At 39.1% G+C, this 20,576-nt stretch overlaps 1 protein-coding gene across 5 annotated transcripts; it reads left to right on the top strand.

Moving 5' to 3' along the window:
• The first annotated feature begins 30 nt into the window (after positions 1-30).
• On the top strand, positions 31-20,132 carry GOLGA1 (golgin A1). 5 transcript variants are annotated; one of them, XR_011135672.1, is made up of 24 exons: positions 31-113; positions 492-803; positions 2,191-2,281; positions 3,278-3,352; positions 3,811-3,908; positions 4,456-4,488; positions 5,230-5,358; positions 5,654-5,823; positions 6,249-6,360; positions 6,484-6,579; positions 7,022-7,147; positions 8,204-8,299; positions 8,769-8,864; positions 9,138-9,290; positions 9,503-9,598; positions 10,650-10,739; positions 11,996-12,098; positions 12,992-13,149; positions 13,607-13,768; positions 14,332-14,391; positions 15,267-15,437; positions 16,463-16,549; positions 17,421-17,575; positions 20,056-20,132. XR_011135672.1 is itself a non-coding variant. In XM_068915402.1 (23 exons), the coding sequence occupies exons 2-23, from the start codon at positions 669-671 to the stop codon at positions 17,499-17,501; spliced, it is 2,418 nt and encodes an 805-aa protein (XP_068771503.1). In that variant the 5' UTR covers positions 31-113; positions 492-668; the 3' UTR covers positions 17,502-20,046. The 5 variants fall into 5 exon arrangements, 4 of the variants coding, with proteins under 4 accessions (XP_068771503.1, XP_068771504.1, XP_068771505.1 ...); XM_068915402.1 differs by lacking the exon at positions 20,056-20,132 and having other exon boundaries at positions 17,421-20,046; XM_068915403.1 differs by lacking the exon at positions 20,056-20,132 and having other exon boundaries at positions 57-113; positions 5,666-5,823; positions 17,421-20,046.
• The last annotated feature ends 444 nt before the right edge of the window (positions 20,133-20,576 follow it).

Genomic DNA, 20,576 nt, shown 5'->3' with positions numbered 1-20,576 from the left:
GGGCTACCAATGCCCGCCCCGCCTCGCCTCGCCTCGCGCGTGCGCAGCCCGCGGCGCTTCCGGCTCCGCGCGGCGCTTCCGGGTCGGCGTCGCCAGGGGCAGCGGCGGCAGCGGTCGGCGGTGGCGGTGGCGGTGGCGGTGGCGGGGGGGGGTCGGGGCGGCGCGGCGGGGCGCGGCGCGGCGGCACGCACCGGGCTGGGGGCCGCCGTGAGGCGACTGAGGGGCCGGGGCCGAGACGGCCGTGGCCGGGCCGCGGCGGCGGGAGCGGCGCGGTGGCGGCGGGGCTTCGCCGGGCCCTTCGGCAGCCGCCGGCCGGGCCCGCTGCCTCCGCCTGGGGCGCGCTTCGCGGCCGGCGGGAGCTCTGCAGGGCTTCTGCTCCGCGCTCTGAGTGTGCGACGACACGCACGGAATTAAAAGGCGCTCGGTTGCGTGGAGGTATTTAAAACTGGTGGAAAGCCGCGGTACGGAAACCTTATCTCCTTAACGTGCAGGTCCTGTTAGGCCATGAAGGCTTTAATGGAACTAGAGAGGCAATAAAACTGAGTGGATGAGGCACGAAATTAAGTCTCGACGTCTGGAAGCTCTACGCGGAGCGCCAGCGCGCTAGCCGTGCCGGAGGGAGCGGCTTTGCCAAATACTTGGCTATTTCGGGGCTGCAGAGCAGTAAAATGTTTGCAAAACTGAAGAAGAAGATCGCGGAAGAGGCAGGTATCGCGCCTCGCCCGGGAGGAGCTGCCAGGATACCTAGGTCTGTCAGCAAGGAGTCGATTGCGTCCATGGGAGCGGACTCGGGAGACGACTTTGTGAGTTGCACTTTGCTTGGAATTTTGCTTTTTGTTTCAGCCTTTCCAGTGCGGGTTGGCAGGCGACCATTTTAAGTCCGGTGCGTGAGCCGCGTATGCGTTCCGGTATGCGATAGGGCGTTTATGTAGGTGTAGAGCTTAACGTGTAGATGAATCACTAGCTTCAGTGAAAAGAAACTAGCTACTGAAAAGAAAATATTTATGTATTAATAGCAGTAGTTACTAGGAGGCTTATGTTCAAACGCAAGTTTATGTTTAAACGCAAGTTACAAAACTATCTCAATGAAGACCATTGTTAAACAGATGGAAAATACTGAATAAACCTTTAGCAGTGTGTAAGACACCTACCTACAGAAGTAAGTACTGAAGCAGCAGACAAGGAAGCCGGATGCTGATTAGCAGTGATTTGGTCCTGTGTTTGCCTCTCGAGTTGCTGGTACACTTGCTGCTTGAGCATATTGTTTATGTAACCGCTAAGAAAGCATATTCCATTTTGTTGCATGCAAGTAAAACTGTTCTGGTTCCTCTGTCTTGTTTAAACTTTGATTCATTATGAAGCATTGTTTAAGCAAGCTGTATAATTATAGCTGCATGTGGGTTAAATGAAACCCTACAACGCTGGCACCTCTGCCCGTAGATGGCTATTGTATTTCTCAAAACCTGGGTTAAGTCATGGTGTAGCACTGCTGTTGGAGCTAACAGCTAATACATGCTATATTGCTTTAGCACAGCAGGTCCCTTTATGATTCTCTTTCGCTCTGTGTGTGTGTGTGTGTGTGTGTGTATATAGAGATATATATATGAAATATATAAATAAAACTCTATCTTCAAGAATGAGTTATTTTAGTAGTTCCCATTTACTTGCTCTTAATGTTGATTTTTATAAAAAAAAACTATAGAGAAACATATGTTAGCTATGCAGTGGATTTTGCATGGAATGACTATTGGATAAGTGCTTAAGGGAGTTTATTCAACGTGAAAAGTATTACTTTTCCTTCTTCCAGTTACTTAGTTTTCCAAAATGACTCCTCTCACTTGGACTCATCCCAGAATGTGTACTGTATAACCTAATTTTTCCTTTTTCCAGTCGCTCTGCTATGCTGTCTCCTCAGTGATCAGTCTGAACAAATAATTTGCAGCTATGGGTTTTAAAAGTCTTGTATTTCACGGAACAGGCCCACATTGGAGAGCTGACCATTTAAGCTCTTGCTTTTTTTCTTCTTCAGCATCTTTTGTACATTCTGCTGTGCTAGTACAACTCTCCCCTCGTGAAAAATGAAAGCGTCCTTCCTAGGTGGGATAGTGTTCATTATCGTTAAAGTTAGTATATGGCAGGATCATTTTTTCTAAGTTTTGTAAGTTACATGGATGTTGTTTTTCTATTGAGGCTTCTGATGGAAGCAGCTCTAGGGAGGATCTTTCATCCCAGTTGTTGAGAAGAAACGAACAGATAAGAAAACTGGAGGTCAAACTGTCCGGTATGTGTCTTGGTTTGTATAAAACCTTATTATTTTAGGAAATGTGTTTCATTTGAACTTAAGTGTTTTAACTTATCAAAAAATGTTTTTAGATTTTTTTTTTTCCAGAAAACTTCAATTTGTAACAACATGGTTGACTGTCATCTAGGTAGCTTCCAGTAAAGATAACTGTATAAAGTTTAAAGATTGATTGACTGACTGACTCTTTTCCACTGATTTCTTCGCAACATTTGTGCGTTTCTTTTGAACATTTGGGATACCTTTCTGTCCCTGTGTTTCAAACAGAAAGAGTCTTCACTTGATGCTATCTTCCTTTCCCCACTGTTTTTTCTTACTTACTTGGAAAATAGAACAGCTCCCTTCTGTTAAGATGTATGCTTTTTGATGTTGACAGAAACATTCCCAAAAGGATAAACTCCCAAATGAAGAAAAAGCAAAGGATTTGGCATAAAACAACATTGACGCTGTTTTTCTTTCTACAATCATGCCTTGTCCTGTAAAAGTCTTTTAAGGACTTCTGATACTGCTTTCCATCCCTGTTGCATGGAGTGGATCGGAGTCCAGGTTGAAGCGTGTTATGGAGCAAAAGTAAAAGCTGCTTTGAATTCCCGTGTCTTCTCATTCACTCTTTATTTCTCTTTAGAAAATGTCTCTTAAATTAAGTCACTGTTCTTGAATGAAGTAAAAGGTGGGAATAGTTCTCCGTTCTCTGGTGCCAGGCCTACTGCCCTTTATTGTGTAACTAGCACACCTAGGTCAGGTCCTCCTGTTTGTGCCAACCGCATACCCCATGGACGGCATAGACAGTATTTGCTTGTCTTCATTTTTGTGGTCACCCAAGTTTTCCCTAACTGGAATGATTTTCTAGTTGAGACAATCATTGTTGTTTTCCACTCATTTTTTTTCTTCTTCCTTTCTTTTTTTTTTTTTTTTTTTTTTTTTTCCTTCCCCAATGTCTGTCCATTCCTGGTCTGTGCCTCTCCCTCCTCACACAAGATTATGCTGATCAGATCCGAAACTTGCAGAAGATAAAAGAGAAGCTTGAAAATGCATTAGAAAAGCATCAGGATTGTACGTATTTTTTTTTTTTTCAGTTGAAAACTGTTATGCTTTAAATGCAGATGGAAAGAAATGAGTTTGTATGGTTGTTTTAAATGCATTTACTTTCAAATTGTGCACCTCTAGGTTGCAAAAAAAGCTATAGTTTGGCTGCTGAACAAAGTTGTCATTAATCTCTTTGCCAAGTTGGTGGCTAATGTGTGGGAGAGATTTTTTTTGAAACCTTCAGCCTTGTTATAATCCAAGCACTGAGGAACAGTACTCATGTCTTCTGTCGTTTCCGGCAGTTGTCTAATGTACAAGCAAATGTGTAATGTAATATAATAAATGGCACAACATCAGTGCTAGAGAGTCAAGATGGGGCTAATTACTTGGGTAAGAAGCTCTTTAAATTTATAAATAACATAGGAAATTGAGAAGTGATTTAAAAAGATGGCCTTGTAATAAAGCTGGTGATTCTTTGTTGACAGCCTCTATGAGGAAGTTTCAGGAGCAGAATGAAGCTCACCAGGCCAACCGAGCCAAGATGGCTGAAGGAATGGCTTTGGCCTTGGAAAAAAAGGACCAGGTAATAGTTACAGTTTGAACAACTGAACTTTTGACCAGTTGTGCAGTGCATGATCTTGATGTAGTCAGGAGGTGTCACCATTAATGAAAATAGTTGCTCTGTATTGCTTTTGCTTACTTTGCTGAAGTCAAAGAAAGGATGGAGCATTAAGTGCTAATGTAAGAAACGTCAAAGGACTTGTCGTCGTTCTGAGTGTTCTTGCCGATTTTAAAAAACCACTCAAAAGTTTCTAGTATAAAGGTAAGCTCACCTTTGTATTTAGTAAGATTCCTTTGCAGGAGAACTGTTGTCATTTTTATTTTACTTGCGTAAAGCTTAGGTATTCAAGTAACGTAAATGATTCCTCAGGTTTTTCTATGTTTAAATCTTATTGTTATTTTTATTTTAGTCATTTAAAATTTAGTCATTTTAATCATTACCATGGTTTAACATCTGTTAACAGTACAAATTTTTTTTTTTTTTTTTTTTTTACTATAACTGCAGTTTTCAAAAGTCTATAAATGGATTTTGATTTTTCTTCTATTTTTCTTCTATTTTTCTCACTCAGGAATGGATGGAAAAACTGGGTCAAGTTGAAAAGGTAATTAAGTTCTGATTTTTAAACACTGATCTGTACACTTTCTGGGACTCAACTCTGTTCATCCGTTCTTGTTAAGTGATCTTTGCTCAATGACTGAGGCCAGAGATAGGCTTTCGTTACCAGCTCTGTTACTTCAGAAGATATTTCTGGAATTAGTTTTGAATGGGCAAGTAGAGAATGAGGGGTGGCAGGGAGAAAGGCATTGTGCTTCTGTAAGGTGGAAGAGAGTTTACTTTCTTATAGAGGAGCAGCTGGGGTGCAGAAAGAATTAGTGACTTGGTCTGAGGTCTTGCAGTAAGTTTTCTATTTCATAAAATAAGCAACCCTATTTGGTAGTTTGTTTGTTTGTTTTTTAAGGAAATGAATTCAGTTTTGCTGTAGTTGTTACAGCTGTTTAGCTCAGTCTCTTTTAAAATATCTTTGATTATGAAGACATTAAACATGTTACTATTGGCTGTAAATTTATAACTTTTTAAGGGTTAATTACCTGTAATACTGTTATGCTTGAGTTACCTATCTATACTGTTTTTTAAAGTGAGACTTGACTGCACTGTAATAAAGACAACATTGTGAAGATTTTTGAAGTTCAATAATTTACTCCACGTTGCCTACTGCTATATATAGTACTGTCAGAGAGCCTTTAAGACAAGATTCCTTTTCCAAAGAGCGTAACTAAACTCCCATTGACTTGAAATTAACGTGCAGATATTCATGGATTCCTTGTTTTTGTTGGTTTATCAGGAAAAAAGAATGCTGGAAACGCAGTTACAAGAAATGAGGGAGCAGAGTTTAAACCTTTTTCAAAAGAGAGATGAAATTGATGAACTGGAGGGCTTTCAACAGCAGGAGATGGCCAAAGTTAAACACATGGTAAGATTATTTTTAAACATGACTTTTAAAATTTCTCTTAGGATACCTAGTTAGTGGTAGCACTGCAATAATTTTTTTTAGCCTTGATGCTTATGTGCAGACTTTCTCAGCGTCAAAATCCTACCAGAATGTAAACACGTACAATGTTACAGAGACTGTTTCAACATTGCCTTTCCTGGGAGTTATTTCATTTAGTTCAGCTCATAACTTAATAAAGGAGATAAGTCTAAATGAGAAGTCTTTATCAATATTACTGGGTTATCTGTATTGTCAAATATAACATTCTAATACTCAGCTTTTGAAAAAGGAAGAATCTCTGAGCAAAGCAGAGCAGGAACTAGAGGCATGCACTCGAGAACTAACTCACACTAAAGAGGTGCTTCAGGATACAAGTGGTGTGTCATCAGGCCTAAGAAAAGATCTTCAAGAGTTGCGGCAGCAGTTCTTGGAGCTAGAGGCACAGAGGTATGGATGTGGTGTGTTGTGAGGAGCAGTGTATTTATTCCCTGTGTATTTTTACTTAGTTCCCAACTCAGTCTTTTTGGAAGAGTTTATATATGCAGTGAACTGATTGAATAATTGCATCTAGTATGCTGGTGTGGATGTACATGCCAGATTTTTATTTATTTCTTCTCAAGTCAATTAAAGTAATAACTTGTGTAGGATTTAGTAAACTTGTTATGATGTTTTTTTTTTTCCTAGTTTGGAGCTCTATAGTACCTAATACTTAACCCTTACTTTTAAAGTGTGTAGTCAACACAGTGGCTGGTTTTAGCCATCAAAAAAGTCTTGTTGATGTTTCTTGGTCCATTTGCATAAAAAGTAGAATTATTTGCTAAAGTTTATTTTTCTGGCACATTGTGTTACTTCTTTATTCTCTTTCTGTGAAGAGATGAATTAATGACAGCTGAGACAAATGCGGAAAATAAGATCACTGCTCTGGAGTTAAGAGAACGGGAGCTACAAACTGTCATTCAGCAGTTCTCTGTAGACTTACAAAACGTAAGTTCGAGATAAGTGAGGTTTGATTCAAAGACCTACCTGTCTGCAGAAGTAGGATTAGATATTGATTATATGGATTTAGAAGTCTGAGTTGCAAAGCAAGTAATTTTTCTATATTTTTAGGCTCGAGTTGCTGGTTCTGGTTGTGAGAAGAGGCTGGAAATGTTACAGGTGGAGCATGAATCTCTGAAGGTGGAATATGAGCAATACAAGCAAAAGGTACTTCATTGTTTAGTTTGTGTGTGATCTGAAGTTACTTTATTTAATCTAGTTTTAATCCACAGTCTCGTCTGTGAATTTATTAGTTGTATTTTTTACTTTGACTGAATTTTCTGTAGAAAATAAATATTTTAAAGATGTACTTGTGCTTCGTGCTTTATTTGAAACTGTAAGAACTGTAGGTTTAATAAATTCTTTATACACTAGTATTGAAGGGATGAGCCGATTAAGCGTCTTCGCGTGCACCTGCTATTGGCTGGTGTAAAGGTGTGCCCTTTGGTAACGCACAGTGGGTTTGAAATTTAACGTCTGTAAAGTGTTTCGGAATCCTATTGTCTTTTCAAATAGGACTTTTTCTAATGACACTTTTTCAACTCAGACCACAGTGGATTAGATGAAAGCTTGGCTACAAAGAAGATCTTGTGATTTCTTGTTCCAACAGATGACTCTTGAATATAATGAGAGAAATAAACTTACTGAACTGCTGCAGGAAAAAGTGTCTTCCTTGGAAAAGAAACTAGGAAGAAATCTTTCAGGGGATGAGCATGTGCAGGAACTTCTTAAGGAGGTAGTTTTACTTCTATAGACTGCTTAAAAGTACAGTCTTAAGGAGAGCTTTTAGAACATACATTGCTTATTTTATTACCCATGGAAAGAACATATGATGAGGTAACACGTGCACATTTGTCCCTCCTCTGTATATTGGCACGCTACCTATGCCAGACAGAATTCTGCAAGTCGCTACATTGAGCCCATATATGGATATGGATATTGCAGAGATATCTGCATCTAATATTTAGGTCATTCACTGTACCTGCCTGTTTAGTACACTTGTTCTTGGTCTTCTATTAACATGACTTGCAAAGCATGGGGAGAGGAAGGGGAACGGTTTTTTACATGTAAGTGTACAAACCAAATGTTGAATGTTCAAAGCTTGAGCTTCAGAAGTGTTAAGAAGCAGCTGAAAACTGAAGGAACTTGGTTTTGGTCAGTGGTCTTTCTCAATTCTCTTTCTCAAGCATGATGCTCCTGTTCAGAATCAGCTTGGAGCAGTTTCCCTAGCCAGTTCTTGGGGAGACAAGGGGAGGCATCCTCTTTCATGGTATAGCTTGCCTGTGAGGCCTGCCAACCTGATGTTGGTCTGATAGATGAACTTGGCTTTAAACGCAGACCAGTTTGAAATTTAGGCCAGTAGGAATGGAATAAGGATAATTTTTGCCATAATTGGCAAATATTTTACCTTCTTCATGTGTTTGCTGAGATGTTAGGGAATTTAAGCACTCAGAAAAAAATTTTTTTTTAATCCCTGAGACTTGGCTTCAGAGAGAAAATTATGGCTGGGCTGCAGATCAGAACTTGCATTTAAGTCATGATAGAATGCCACTGAATTTCTGATTTTTAATATTAGTGATCTCATTGCCAGGGCAACATGATCTATGAAGGCCCTGTGTGGTAGCATCAAATTTGTTAGTTCCCAAGAGCAAAGCTTTATTACACATCAGAATAACTGTTCTATTTGAGTTTAACTTACTATAATTATATGTAAGGGGATCTTAAACAAGAATAAAGTAAAATACTCTTTGTCGATCCTTTGCCCCATTTTTCTCCCCAATATAATCTTCAGAAAACTACTCTTGAGCAGAAACTGGATGAAACCAGGCAGCAGTTACTAACAGACAGAACTCATCACGCTGAGGCTGTGAACATACTGGAAACACAGGTATTATTTGTTATTTCACTACAAATTCCTACTGTTTCCAGCTTCTCTGTGCCCTCTGCCTCCTCCCTTGACTACATGTATGCTGTCAACCAAAGGTGAGACTACGTGTCATATTTAGTCTTGAAAGAAAAGTCCTTTTATCATTGTCTCTGGCGATCCTCTCACCTTGAGGAGTGGAGAAGTGCTTACTGCTTATAATAGGCATGAAATCTGTAACTTTGTTATCTTACCTATACTAAGAACCAAATAGCTGAAGAGGAAGAGAGAATTTGTGGAGGCTTTTTTTTTTTTTTTAAAAAAGGAAAAAAAAAAAAAAAAGGAAAAAAGCTGCACGTGTCAAGTAGGCAATCCTCCTGAATTATGTAGTTTCAGGGGGTTTAATGTTCAGCTTACCCAACTGAGCCATTCCACATTCTGTATGCGTGTAGATGCCAGTGGATAGGAAGGTTAATGTATGGTTGTATTTTAGAATAAAGAACTGGAACAAAAACTACAGATTGCAACAGAAGCGTTGAAGAAGAGCAAGGAAGAAGCTGGTGAGCAGGATCTGCAGATCCAGATGTTGGTGAGTACTCTGCATGATGTTTCACTGACGAGTACCAAACCGGTTTTTAGCATCTCCAGTGATACTCCATTTCCTATGTGTTGGTCTTGTTACTCAAGTATTTTCTTGCTGCTTGTCTCCTATGCTAGCGTCTGTATTTGAATACATGACGCTGCTGCCACAGAAGTAGCATGTTATTTCAGTTTGGGCAGGTGTAATACAAAATGGTGTCCGGTTTGTATCGGAGCTTGAAATTACCATTTTATTAACCTAGTGTTGTTTATTTTTATTTAGCAAACTGATCTAGAGAACGAAAGAAGTAAACTGCAGCAACAGATTTTAAGTGTGAAACATGAATATGAAAAGAAGGTTGCTGGGCTGGAGTCTCAAATAGCTGCTCTTAAAACAGCTTGGGAATTTGATAAAACAGCTATTCAGCACAAGCTAGTAAGTACAGAAACTGTTCAGCGGGGCATTTAAGTCTTTGCAAAATGATGTAACTTGTAGACCTAGCGTGCACAGAGCTCCTAGCATTATAATAAAAGATCTAGTATTTTGAGACACTGAATATGAATAAAGCAATTCAATGGATGTGTTAATTGTTCAGGCAAAGCATGATAATACTTCTGCTTAGTACTTAAGCCAACTTTATTTTACAGAGCCAATTGGAAAAGGAAAATGAAGATCTTAATGAAAGCAGAGACGGGTATGAGAGCTCTTTAAAAAACCAAGAGTCTGAACTGGACACGTTGAAGGTACGAGCTTAATTAGTTAGTGAGTTTGGTTAAATGTGTCATGTGGGGCATGTTTTGAGAAACAGTTAAAGGCAAAGTGTATTCCATTCTCAGTGCCTAACGTCGTATTAGATTCAGGTTGTATATACTCACAGCCATAAATCTTCTTTGACGCTTGATTTGCATTTGAGGAGCATTACAAATAGCTGATCCTTTCTTGAAACAGAATACTTGGATCTACCTAAATCAGGCAGAAGTTATATATTCCCATATTGTCAGACAGGAAGAGCTTTTGAATCCCATTAGCAGTACTGAGTACAGAGTAGGAGTTCATCAAATTCCATTCATAAGGATTACTTCTAAAATGATTAAAAACTAAACGGAGCTCTGTCAGGTATTTACAGATTTTTAGTTATACTTTTTTCTCTTGTTTTCCTTTTTCACGCCAATACATATACTTATACTCGCTCTTTCAACTGTAATTTTAGACTGTTGAAAGTCTTCTCTAGGTACTCTCGGGTGCGTAGTTGGATTTAAAGGTCAGTTGTAGGAAGGAGACACTTTGTAATACAGACTTTAAGCTAAAGAGAGATCTTTTAAGTGTTGGATGTGTTTAGCTTCTGCTAAACCGTTTCTGTGCTGCTCTTTCATGTGCAGATAGCGGTAATCCTTTAATTCATGTAGACCTAAATGGAATACTGAATTACTTTAAAATGAATGTTAGGGTTTCCTTGCCTACCACTGCAATGCAGCTGCCTCAAGAGTGGGATGATATGATAACAGTGTTAATAATAGAGAAATGAAAATCAATTCTTTTAGCAGATGCCCAGAGGGTGTTTTAAGGTTCTGAATATAACTGCTTGGGTTTATGGAAAATTCTAAGTAGCACTAGCTGTCTGTCAGCTTTAAGTCAACACTGGTAAGAACTTAACAGTAAGTCTCATTTAGAAGTTTAAATCATGGTATGCTAGTGAATACATACATTCTACCTGCTAATGAATTTGGGCTTAAAGATGAGACCCCAACTGAATTTGTTTTCTTAAATAACTTCTGAATTACCTTTGATTTGCAGAAGGAATTAAGCAGCAGAGAGACTGTCAGCATTGAAATTGCCAAAGCGTTGGAAGAAACACAAAAACAAAAAGAAGAATTACAACAGCAGGTTGGTTAATATTGACGCAGTGTAAAATATGTTTGGGTGCATTAACCTTGCACAAATCAGACTAGATTTGGGCTTCATTATCATAATAGGAGCATTAATCAGAATCATATCTTCAGCATGCAAGACAGCAGTAGTTAAGGGTGGTGGTGTAAACGCATGCACGAGAACGTAATCAACTTCTGTGAGTTATTCCAGTGGGAGCATGTAAAGTGCTGCTGACTGCAAAGTTAGGGAAGCTCATAAGTTTGTAGGCTCAAGAATTACAACAAGTTGTGGCAGTTGGATATAAACAATTGAAGGGAAGACCAGGTGATATCAGATGAACAGCTAAGCTCAGAATGAAGGTGACTGATGTTTCAGAGCACTTGCCTGTAAGATGTTGTGTAGTCCTAGTGGGTCAGCCCTCCTGATCTGTTGACCTGTTGGCAGTTTTTCCGAAAAAAAAAACCCCAATATACTCTGTTTGGTTTTCTTCTCTTCAGTGCTTATATCATGTCTTTGTCCCTTTGAAACACAGCAGTTCTAAAATCTCAAACTTCATGCTAAGGTAGAGAGGGGTTTATATTCGGTAAGCAAATGTAAATTCTGGGTAGTCTTGTTATGTTCTTTTTTTTTTTTTTTTTAATATAAAAGATGATCTTAGTGGATAATATGAGCTTGTCTTTGTTTAAGATGGGAACTGTCAACTGAGCAAATCTTACCGAATTTAGTCCCATCCTTTGGTTTCTTTATTTGTCTGGAGCTGTTGAAGATCTATGGTTGCTTGGTCCAGCTGTAGAATGGGGAATAATGCAATTTTGCACGGTGGCTGTTTCACAGCTGCCACCTGCTGGTTATGAGGCAATCTGTAACTGTGGCACAGAGCTTATCAGAAACAGAAGCGGGCTTTAGCTCTGGCAGGATATTGACATCTCTGTTCCTTAATGAGACCAGCATTGTGGAGGTGATGTCTTCTATGAGCCTTTGAATACATCACAGATTTCTGCACTCTAGTGTATAATACTACTGCTGCAGAAATTACTTCTTCAAGGTGTGTTCCTAGCGCGGAGCTCAGGCAGCCTCTTGTAGGTACAAGTTGTAGGTACCAGTCACTGCCTTTGCTATTGATGTGATAATTCTTCTCCCATTCCTTTCCCTCCCCCTCCACTCCCCCCCAAAAAAACACTGAAGCTCTGAGATATGCTGAAATCCTTCTGTGGCCTGTTCTAGTTTTTTATGGTTAACAGCTTCTGTTTGTTTGTTTGACTGCTTTCAAGGTTTCGCATCTGGCTTCCTTAATAAAGGAGAAGGACCAGCTGATCGATGAAAAATCTGTCCTACTTCTAAAAAAGAAGGAAGAACTAAACCAACTCAGTCAAGGTTAGACCAAATGAGTTCACCACATCCCAGACAGCTTTATCTGAGTATAGTCTCTAGTTCTGCACTTACCTGTGCACAGATTGTAAAAATTCTAGATTTATTTCCATCTTTCATGTAAGGTTTTCAAAATTCTAATACATTTCAGTATCAATTGGACAGTTTACTGCATCTTTAAAAGAAAAAAAAAGCACTTTTCTTACTAAAGATGTTATATGTTTATACACCATAAATAAACAATACTGCTGTCCTTTGTTCTGTAGATGAACGTATTGCGCAAAACACATGAAGTAAATGCCCTTCAAAACTGCTGCTTTCTTGCACTGCTTTTAAATATGCACTTGCTTGAAAGTAATTACATTCTTGAAGAGCAGCTGCAAACGAATATTCCATACTGTCATACTAAAAAAAATGCACTCATCTTCATTCAGTTCCTAAGTCCTCAGTATTCCTTTTGTGTTGTCATTATTTAGAAAGGCAACAAAACTCTTATCTTCTTGTTGGTGCCATCTCACTGGCTAGCCATCTGTCAGTAGCCATTTGTGCCAGCTAGCCATTTGTTTGTACAGCCCCAGGTGTTCTTACGCAGCCTTTCTTCTTCTCCTTCTCTGGAGAACACTGACTTGTGATGGGGATCCATTTCTCATAAAAGAGATACGCTTGATAATTATGTGTTTAAGTATTAAAACTTGACTTTAGACAACCAGACTCCTCTGTTGCAATGATGTGTATGTACGCTTGGGTGGCTTAAACTCCATTGTCCTTTTGTCTTTATGACAGAACAATGTGAAAAGGTCAGGATTTACTGTCACTGTAACTTGCTTTGTTTAATAAAAATAATTAGCAACTCCCTTTTGACTCATAGACTGATACTAAGCAGGTCTTTCCTTCCTCAGAGCATGACGCTGTCTTGCTGCAAATACACCAATTGCAATCTGACATAGAAGCAAGTAATAGCCGAGCAGCAGAGAAAGAAGAAACAGCAAGAAAGGAAATTGGTGAATTGAAATTGCAGATTCAGGAGTGCCTGCTGGCCAGAGAACATGAGAGAAACGTGAGTGCAGTTGCAAAGGTGCTCTGTTCAGGCTCTTCAGGAAAAAAATAACTCTGCAAGAATCTCCAGTTCTATCATGCCGGATGGTGTGGGCTTGGAATTGTTTACTCTGTCAACTTGCTCATGACCTGAAACACCAGCAGCGTAGGCTGTCGTTATTTGTTGCTCCATATCTTTCTAAGGGAAGCTATTTGAAGACAGATTTGTGACTGGCTTACAAAAGGCAGCTCCTTATTTTATTTGAATCGTAAAATGTCTTGAGAGAACCATTATGAAACCTATGAGATAGAGGCTGAAAAGCACCAAGCAGGCCAGTGAGAGATTGTTGTAGCCAGCTAGATTACCACTGATGTTTTCTGTTAATAAGTAAATAAACAGCATAGTTTTCTCACTGGGGAGTGTTCATAGGCTGCAAATGTCATGATATCTCTGCAATTTACTCTTTTTGTTTTTATAGTTTTCAGAATTAGAGGAATCAGCAAGAGCATTGAACAATAAACATTTACCTCCTCCAGAAAACCGTGTGATGGAACAGAATGGAGAGCTGGCAACTGCAGACATCATTCAACTCCAGAAAGAGAACAGAGAGCTGGAACAGCAAATTGCTGAGAAAAACAAGGTAATTTGAAACAACAGAAAAAGCTATTAGTCTTTCCCATTGTAATTAGGAAGCCTCATAAATGGTGCTGCCCAGGCTAGAGCCTCAGAAAGATAGATCTAAACAGGATTACCAAAACGGCAGATCCAATCTGAATCCAGTGTTCTATGAGGTGGGTTTTTTTTCTTTCCTGGATTGTACAAGGGTCCAGCAACAGTGAATGAAAACTGCAGCCAGAATTGTAGGGAAATCCCTGCTGGTGGCATATTCTGCTCCTTATCTATTTTGGAGGAACAAAGCACCAAATGATAGCACTTAAAACTGTCTTCTAGAGGCCTTTTGTGTAAATTCAGTTCATTTCCATTGTAGCAGGACACTTCGGTTTTAATGTGGTACCACATGCTTGCTCATGTGTGTAGCTGGAAGGACAAGACATTCGGGTTGCTTCTTCAGAGCTGTTAACACTGTTTAATGCTTGTTTCATTTATTAAATTTGTTTGTTACAGGTTTTTCCAGATATCTGTGAATCAACATGTATCTTAACAATGAATTCTCTATTAACACTAGTTTTGTTCTGCTTACAGATGATAAAGCAGCTACAACAGAGAATGACTGAACTCAAAAAAACGCTCCAGAAAGAGTTGGTAAGGGTTATGCTTTTTTAGTCTCTCCAGATGGCAGTTACTGACACAGCACTACTAATTCTGAAAGCTTGACTGTTAGCTAGAGTGTAAATTTTTTAGCTGGCATGTTTGTGGTTTCCTTGTGTTTGCAGGCAGATCTGAGGATCCTTAATTTAGGGAAATAAATAACAAATGATCTAGAATGATTCATCGAATGGATGGAACCTATCATCACTCAAGTCATGCAACACAGAATAAAATAGTTGCAAAACTGTTACTCTGATTACCAATTTTGTAGGGGAGGAATCAACGTAGGTATAAAAGACCTCTGTTTGGTAATTTTGAGCATTTAATACATCTTTTTGGAGAGAAGAACTGAGGTTTGATTGATACTTAGCTGCCACTCAGTTGAGTTTTACCATGGGACTGATGTCTGCCCTGAGGAAAGTTCTTCTTTAATCTCTCTTACAACAGTTTTCCTTGCCAAGAAAAAATTTTACTATCTTAAAAAAAAGTCTTTAAAATATTCTGATATTGTGATTTTTGTTTTTGTCGAAGCTTGAGAATTGTTTTGCAGAAAGCCCCAATTTAAAAAGCACAAACGAGGTCAGTGGTGAAAGAAAATGATCCCATAACAGTTTCTAGCCTAGACCCAGTTCCATGCCGGTTTAGGTCATGTACGTGTAACACTAACAGCAACTAGCTTCTGTTTTGGAGTCTAGGGAGAGGAGAAGAAACTTCTCTGTTGATCCGATGAAGGATGAGAAGCTTGTCCTCCTGATACCCAGGTTGTACGCACTGTGTGGATACAGGCCCTCTGTATTAGCTATCTTAAAATGACACAGTCTACAATGCATTTCTTTTTCTTTCTTTTTTTTTTCTTCTTTCTTTCTTAGAAAATAAGGCCTGACAGTGAGGTACCCGAAGTACGTGAAAAAACAAATTCTGAAGTGCCTAATGCTTCTGTGACTGTCACAAACAACTCTGATTTAAACGACTCAAGGGAGATAAACTTTGAATACCTTAAACATGTTGTACTGAAATTCATGTCCTGCCGGGAATCTGAGGTAAAGATGTATGCTTAGCTTCTCTTTCTAGTCTGCCTTCCTCTAGAAACTGCCACCTGCTACCCAACAGATACATGTCATTAAATGCAGATATAAGAAGTTCTAAGTAGGATGCTTTTATTTGATGTCTACACTTCTGCACTTAAAAGAAGTTGATTTCAGCCAAATGAAACAAAACAGCTGACAGTAATGCGTTTAGAAGTACAGATTATTATGAACTAAATGAAAGGGAAATAAAAATTTTTAAGATGTAGTTATATCTGTAAGTTTAAAAACCCAAAACTGCAAGGCATTCCCCTCTGTACTACCCCAAAAAGCATATACAGCATTTGATTAGAATAAATATAAAAATAAATAGAAGAAAATAAATTAGAATAAATACAGGAATAACAAAAAGGTACAAACTACTTGCTGTTGATATCTAAGAACTAATTCCTTGTGCATTTAGACCTCCTTTGCGTTCTCCACATTCAGTGTCAAGGAAGTTACAGGTAAAAAAGTCATGCCAGCAGTATACTTTGCTTAATTGCAAATCAGACAGTAGGTAAGATCAAGAAATAGATGTGCAGTTCCACAGTATCCTGAGTGCTTGACTGCTCTAGTGTCTCTGCATGATATGTCCTATTTAAAATGCTAGTACTAAAGAGTTAATACACTTGAGTGTATATTTAAAATGGCTGCATGCTGGCTTGATCAAATCTTCAGACCCTTTTAAAAAAAGGGGGCCGGGGGTGCCGTAGAAGCAAGGCTTCTTCTCTGTTCTAATACACTGGGCTGCCCAATTTATCGTCCCTATGCAAACCACTGTTAAAGAACAGAAAGCCAGTAAACACAAACAGAAGACACAGCATGCACAGCATCCCTTTCTATTGGAATTGGAGATTTATGGAAGACTCCTGCTCTGCTCCTCACAGTTGTAACTAAAAAGCCTATGACCAAACCTACAGAAAATCTGTGCTGCACCATAATCCAGAATTTAGAGACTGAGGGCATCATAACTAACCAACTGCTGGGGTTTCTTTCAGGCATTCCATCTAATTAAAGCTGTGTCTGTGTTACTGAATTTTTCACAAGAGGAAGAAAATATGCTTAAAGAAACCTTGGAATACAAGGTAAGGGTTCTGTTCTACTTGTAGATTCCCAGTAAGAGGAATGAAAACTATTAAATGCTGGGAGACCATGTAAAGTATCTTTTCCAAACTTTAGCAACAATAATAAAGATCATCTCATGTTCAAGCGTGCACTAATCACATGTATGCATGATGGAAATCGCCTATTTCAGTAAGGTAAATGTAGTGTGACTTTTCAGTGCAGTAAGGTAAATGTAGTGTAACTTTTCAGTGCTTCAGAAAAGCAGCACAGTATTGCCCAGTGGACTCAGGTGTGAAGCCAGAAGCTCTTTGCTATGACAGTCTAAGGTTGAAGAGTAGGATACTGGATTCATGGCTTTGTCATTTCACATTGGGCTTGGGCACTTGATCTGTTTCTACTTTCCACTGTATAAAATAAGATCATCTTCTGCACGCCGCTGGGTTGGTGGTTATTAGTGAACGTTCATCAATGAGTGCTGCTTCAGTTCCTTAGACGCTCTGCGTTTCTCTCTGCCCGCTCAGTAAGTTAAACGTGTTCGGTATACACAAGTGAAAGAGAGGAAGAATTCCTTGCCATCTCGCTCAGGGAACTTGTCATGCTAGACTGGCAAAAGGTACTGTCATTAAATGACTGTAACTTATAATTATTTTGAAGGAATATTCCTAAATGTTATCTTCAGTGTTCTTGACTTACAGAAACAGGATGCTGTTTCTTCCAGATTTGACTGTGTGAAACCTTCTTAGTCTGAATTTTGCAGTGTTGTATGTTTTATAAAAATTTGTCCCCATCCAATGATGGGGAGATGTATGTGTACTACATTATTTTTCAAATTTTCACTTTTTCCTAAAAGTGGGAACCTAGCCTAATGTGTATTGTGCTTTCCCGTCCCAGATGTCGTGGTTTGGGTCAAAGCCATCTCCTAAAGGCAGTATCCGGCCATCTATCTCAAGCCCAAGGACACCATGGTCTTAAGGGAACCTGAAAACAGGCAGTCAGCATCTAGCCACTTATTTTCTGTGAAAAGAACACTCAACACACTAATTCAGGTGTGTCTTAATCACTGTCATTGCAGTATTTTGTACAAGAACTTTGATACTGTTTACAAAAGTAATACTGTGCAAGGAGAAATTTTCACCACAAACTGAAACATCTTTCTTGGGTTGGATCCAGGGACTGTCGTCTCGATGGTCTCTTAATGGAAGTCAGCTCCTTGTGCTCATCGGTCTTGTTTCTTGGCACCAAAGGGTAACGTTAACCTCACTAACATTGGTGCTGGCAGTTCAAGCTTCTAACATTTGCATCTGTTATGATGGTGATTCCAACTTCTGTTATGAAATGCCAGAGTTGAATAACTCTAGCTACAGTAAAGCTTCCTTGTCTCACTGTGGAAAGCAAGCAATGGAAAGAATATTGGCAGTACTGTTGGATTCCTGGCAGTTTGAAAAGCCTTTCGAAGAACAGGAGCCGGAGCTTTAACCAAAAAAGAAAAAAAAAAAAACTGCCTTGCCTTGTTATACTGACATAACTAATAGTTTGCATTTTTTCATATCACTGTGTAATTTAAGGTGCATATATCCTGGCCTGCAGTCCTGAAGGCTGCATGTTGATGATGTTTATTTAATTTGAGAGCACAACTTTAGAGTTGTCTGATTTTACTTTTCTTAAAGAAAAATAATATTTAAAATGGTCTTAATTATAGTACCTAATACTCAGTCGCCTTTAAAACTAATCTGCTAGTCTGTACCATAGGTTGTTAATGTGGGGAAGAGGGGATAGTAAACCATTTTAAATTTTTAAAGCTGAATTCCAGGTATTGTAAATGCACACTGAAAATACCTTTTATTTTAAAAAAACAAAAACCAAAACCAAACAAAAAACCCTCTAGTGACAAAGGGTGAAGAATATTGGTACTGAACACTTTGTTTTGGGTTTTTTTTTTTTTTTTTCCCTGTGCAAGTTTGCTAGCAGCAGATGTTCAACCAGATCTTCATAACCAGTATCTGCCTCTTTGGTTGTGATTTTATGTACTTCAGATACTGACGCTTAAAAGAGCTGTTACGGGCATCTAGTGGGCTGTTAACTGTGTCCTAACTACATGGTAAAAGGAATGCTGCTTATGAGGTTTTTTTTTTTGTTTGTTTGTTTGTTTGTTTTTTGAGAGCAAAATTGAAATAGTCAATGAATCTTACTTATGAATCCAAGTAGCCTGCCTACTTCTACCTTAGGAAAAGGGGACCAAGCTGGGACTTGCCTCAAGGATTGAGAGCAGAATTTTGCCCTTAATGACTAACCAGAAAATAGACTGATTGTTGCTTCCCATTTTCATCTGACTTCTTAAAAAATTGGATGTATTTTTAAAAAATTACATAGGTATGGCATTCAGTGAACAGGCTCCAATTCTGGCAATTCTCTTACAATGCGGTTTGTGTTACTAACACTATTTTTATTAAATATCTTCAAGAAAATTCAACCTGTACTCTGGTGGAGATACGGTCACTGTTCAGGGTTTTAGCTTAGCTTTGCTATAAATGACGGTGGTGGTGGTGGCAGTAAGCTACAGCGTGAGAGTCACAGCACGTGAGCTGCTTCCTGCCCCTGCGCACACTTGTGCTGTTGTAAAGATGAAAGTAGCCTTCTGCATGAGGTCAGTTACCAGAGTAGTAAATGTGCTGCAAATCTATATCCTAGCTGACCTCACCAAATTAAGTAGCCTAGATACTCACGGTAGCGATTACTGTGACAAAAGTGACACTCCTTAGTTTGTAGCTAGGGTACATTTATTTAAATTGAAGCGAGACAACACGATTTTTCAGTATACTAAAGCTTGTCAAACACAGTCTTTAGTAAACTGAGTCATAGCACTTAATTGCATAGAATAGGGAAGTTTATGGGAAGAGTACAGCTCGGCTTTAACATGAAAACAGACAATCAAAAAGTAGATTTGTTTGAAGTGCTCCTATACTGAAACCAAGTGGGGGCAGGGGAACCCTGTGGGTTCTGGGAAGGGCCCAGATTTTGTTCCCTAAGGTCTGTCTTTGTAACATCCCCTTGGCCCTGCCCTACATCTGAGGGGACCCGGGAACAAGGGACAGAATTTCATCTACTCTTGCTGATGCCTGCTGAATGACTAATCGGTTTAAGTTGATCCTGGCTTGAAAGGTTACTGCTGAACAGTAAGGAAAGCAGTGCAGGGGACTTGGAAGAAATACATAAATCTCAGAATATTTGTTTACTAACACAATTTCAATTTAAGATCCCCAAGCTCTTACAGGATCAACTTCCCATAAATTAGTTAAGTGTTGATTTTTCTTTATATATCAGAGCAAGAATGGTGTGTATACGTATATTAAAAAGCTAATGCACTTTTACCTTGTATAAAAACAATGGTATACATAATCGTTTCTATGGCCATTGGATTTCTTTCCTTCTATGCTGTAAATATGGATTCTATTATGAAACACTATGAAATTTGTGGTGCAATACATTTTTGATTAAAACTCTAATCTTGATTTCTTTCTCTTTATAGTTCTGCTTATCTCCATGGGGATGCTATAGCTATTTAAAATGCAGAGAAATGTTAAAGAATGAAACAAAACCCATCTCCCTGTCTATGGTAAGAATGGGTGTGTCAACCATATAATTAAGGCCCCTATTTCTCATAGGGGATTAGGCCAGGAATGAGGCAGAGTGCTTCTGCCTCCTGAAGCTGTCTCCCACCAGGGACAGCTGTTGCTGCACTTTTAGCAGCTGATAAAAACAAAGACCAAGTGGAATACAGCCTCCCTTAACAGCTGCTTCACTTGGAGCACACTTGTTTGTGACAAAAGGAAGCGAGGCTCAGTCTCTTTCCCAACAGATACCCTGTCAGACTCCATATGCACAGTGTAAAATGAGCCCCTAGAGAGACGCTGTAGAAACTGAAGACTCTTACCTAGGTGCTGTAACTTGAGTTGGAAACAATGACGATGTGAGTAGTTGTGCTGTTCTGTCTGGGCAAATCAAGGATAAAACACCTGCACGTACTCATTCAAAGGAAGCTTCTTACTA

Source organism: Struthio camelus, chromosome 20 (assembly GCF_040807025.1).
Source record: "Struthio camelus isolate bStrCam1 chromosome 20, bStrCam1.hap1, whole genome shotgun sequence".
Lineage (NCBI taxonomy): Eukaryota > Metazoa > Chordata > Aves > Struthioniformes > Struthionidae > Struthio > Struthio camelus.
This window is presented reverse-complemented; position numbering and strand designations above follow the sequence as displayed.

Excerpts from the sequence above, each read along its gene's own strand:
- GOLGA1 (XM_068915402.1), top strand. The coding sequence starts at position 669 with ATGTTTGCAAAACTGAAGAAGAAGATCGCGGAAGAGGCAGGTATCGCG. Across the intron at positions 3,353-3,810 it reads ATTAGAAAAGCATCAGGATT|CCTCTATGAGGAAGTTTCAG; the intron begins GTACGTATTTTT and ends CTTTGTTGACAG. Across the intron at positions 16,550-17,420 it reads AAGAAACCTTGGAATACAAG|ATGTCGTGGTTTGGGTCAAA; the intron begins GTAAGGGTTCTG and ends TTCCCGTCCCAG.